The sequence below is a fragment of the Etheostoma spectabile genome, unplaced genomic scaffold, assembly GCF_008692095.1.
Source record: "Etheostoma spectabile isolate EspeVRDwgs_2016 unplaced genomic scaffold, UIUC_Espe_1.0 scaffold502, whole genome shotgun sequence".
In the NCBI taxonomy this organism is placed as follows: domain Eukaryota; kingdom Metazoa; phylum Chordata; class Actinopteri; order Perciformes; family Percidae; genus Etheostoma; species Etheostoma spectabile.
Window position 1 is genome coordinate 98,093 of NW_022605621.1, and position 1,779 is coordinate 99,871.

Sequence of the window (1,779 nt, forward strand, 5' to 3'; positions counted from 1 at the left end):
ACCACTCTATAATTTACAGATAGAGCAGGTCTAGACCACTCTATAATTTACAGATGGACCCAACAGTTCTAGTAGTTCCCCCCCAGAGCATTTAGTGGACAGTGGCTTGGAAAAACTCCCTTAGGAAGAAACCCGGGTCAGACCCAGGATCCCGGTCTATAATACGAGACTAAGACCCGCTGCTCACCTCCTCCATGACCAGTTTGGGCGACGCCACCCGGATGGCGATGCCCTGGTCCGCCAGCTTGTCCAGGACGTCCTGGAAGTCCAGGTTCCTGCGGGACTTGGCCCGGGACATCGCGCGGCCCTGAAACACAGATCACAGCTGGAACAATCCCAAATCCGGCTCTGCAACTATTCAGCAATTAGTTCGTTTTTAGGGATTTTTCAAACTTATTCTTTTTCCTAGAATCAAAAAGTTTTACAGTGTAAATGTGCAGTGTAAATGTGCAGTGTGTACGTAATGCAGAGTGGGTAAATGTTCAGTGTAGTGTCAGTGTGTATTGTGCAAGTTGTAGAGTTGTAAGTGTGAGTGGTGTGTAAAGTTGTGTACAGTTTGCAGCTGTGTGTGTAATTGGCACTGTTGTATGTTGCCGTTAAGTTGTGGAAGTTTGCAGTGTGTAGTGTGTGTGCAGGTGTAGTGTGTACATGGTGTAGTGTGTGCAGATGTAAGTGTGCAGTGTGTAGTGTGCATGTAAGTGTTTAGTGTACGTGTGCAGTGTAAGTGTGCAGTGTGTAAGTGTGCAGTGTGCAGTGTGCAGTGTGGATGTGCAGTGTGTAGTGTTGGTGTAATTCAGTGTAGTGTGCTGTGGTAGTGTAAGTGTGGTGTAAGTGTGGCCGTGTAGTGTGTATGTGTACTGTGTGTGTCATGTAAGTTGTCTTTTTAAGGGAGGGGTAGGGTAAGTGTGCAGTGTGAAGTGTCGTGTAAGTGGCATGGGTGTAGGCGTGTGCAGTGTGGCATGTGAGTGTAATGTGCAGTGTAAGTGTGGTACAGTTGTGTGTAGAAGTTGTTGTCCAAGTGGGCAGTGGTGTAATGTGCAGTGTTTTTTGTGAATTGTGCTGTAAGTGTGCAGTGTAAATCTGTAATCTGTAAGTGCAGTGTGTGAAGTGTGCTTGTAAGTTAAGTGTGCAGTGGGTAAAGATGTGCAGTGTGTAAATGTGCATAAGATAAGTGGTAAGTGTGTTGTTAATGTGCGTGTGAAGTGTGCCGTTTGTTGTGTGAACGTGTGCAGGTAAGTGTGGCAGTGTAAGTGGTTAAGTGTATGTGTTAAGTGTGTTGGGTTGTCGGAGTACGTTGCACCAGTTGTGTGCACGTGTAAATGTGCAAGTGTGTAGTGTAAGTGTGCTCGATGTAGTGTGACAGTGTGTGCAGTGTGTACGTATGTGGCCCCAGGTGGTGTGTAAGTTTGCAGGTGTAAATGTCAGTGTGTAGGTTGGGAGATGTGCGAGAAGTATACAAGGGTGTGCGAGGTGTGTGCAGGGGTGGTGTACTAGGTGCAGTGTTAAAAAAACTTTTTGAACAGTGTAGGATGTGGCTAGTGGTAAGAAAAGCTTTGGTGAAGGGTAATGTGTTCGAGTTCTAACTTCTCAACATTCTGGTGGTTAGTAGTGAACCCTGCAGACGGGATTTTTCTTTAACCGTAAGGAACGTAGAGTAGAGCTCTACCCGCGCGGTCGGTACGCGAGAGGACCTGACTGACAGGTGGTGGGCCGATGTCGCCTCCGTCATTGGCCTTGTGCCGTCTCCGGTAAGAGACGTACTTCTAGTTCCCATCAGTC

At 47.3% G+C, this 1,779-nt stretch overlaps 1 protein-coding gene across 1 annotated transcript in view; it reads right to left on the reverse strand.

Annotated features, from left to right (window-relative positions):
* rtcb (RNA 2',3'-cyclic phosphate and 5'-OH ligase) overlaps window positions 1-1,779 on the reverse strand; it is a gene marked incomplete in the record, with an annotated part of 55,901 nt that overhangs the window by 6,523 nt on the left and 47,599 nt on the right. Inside the window, 1 exon segment of the mRNA XM_032511878.1 lies at window positions 188-307. Within this exon segment, the coding sequence (XP_032367769.1) occupies window positions 188-307 (120 nt within the window).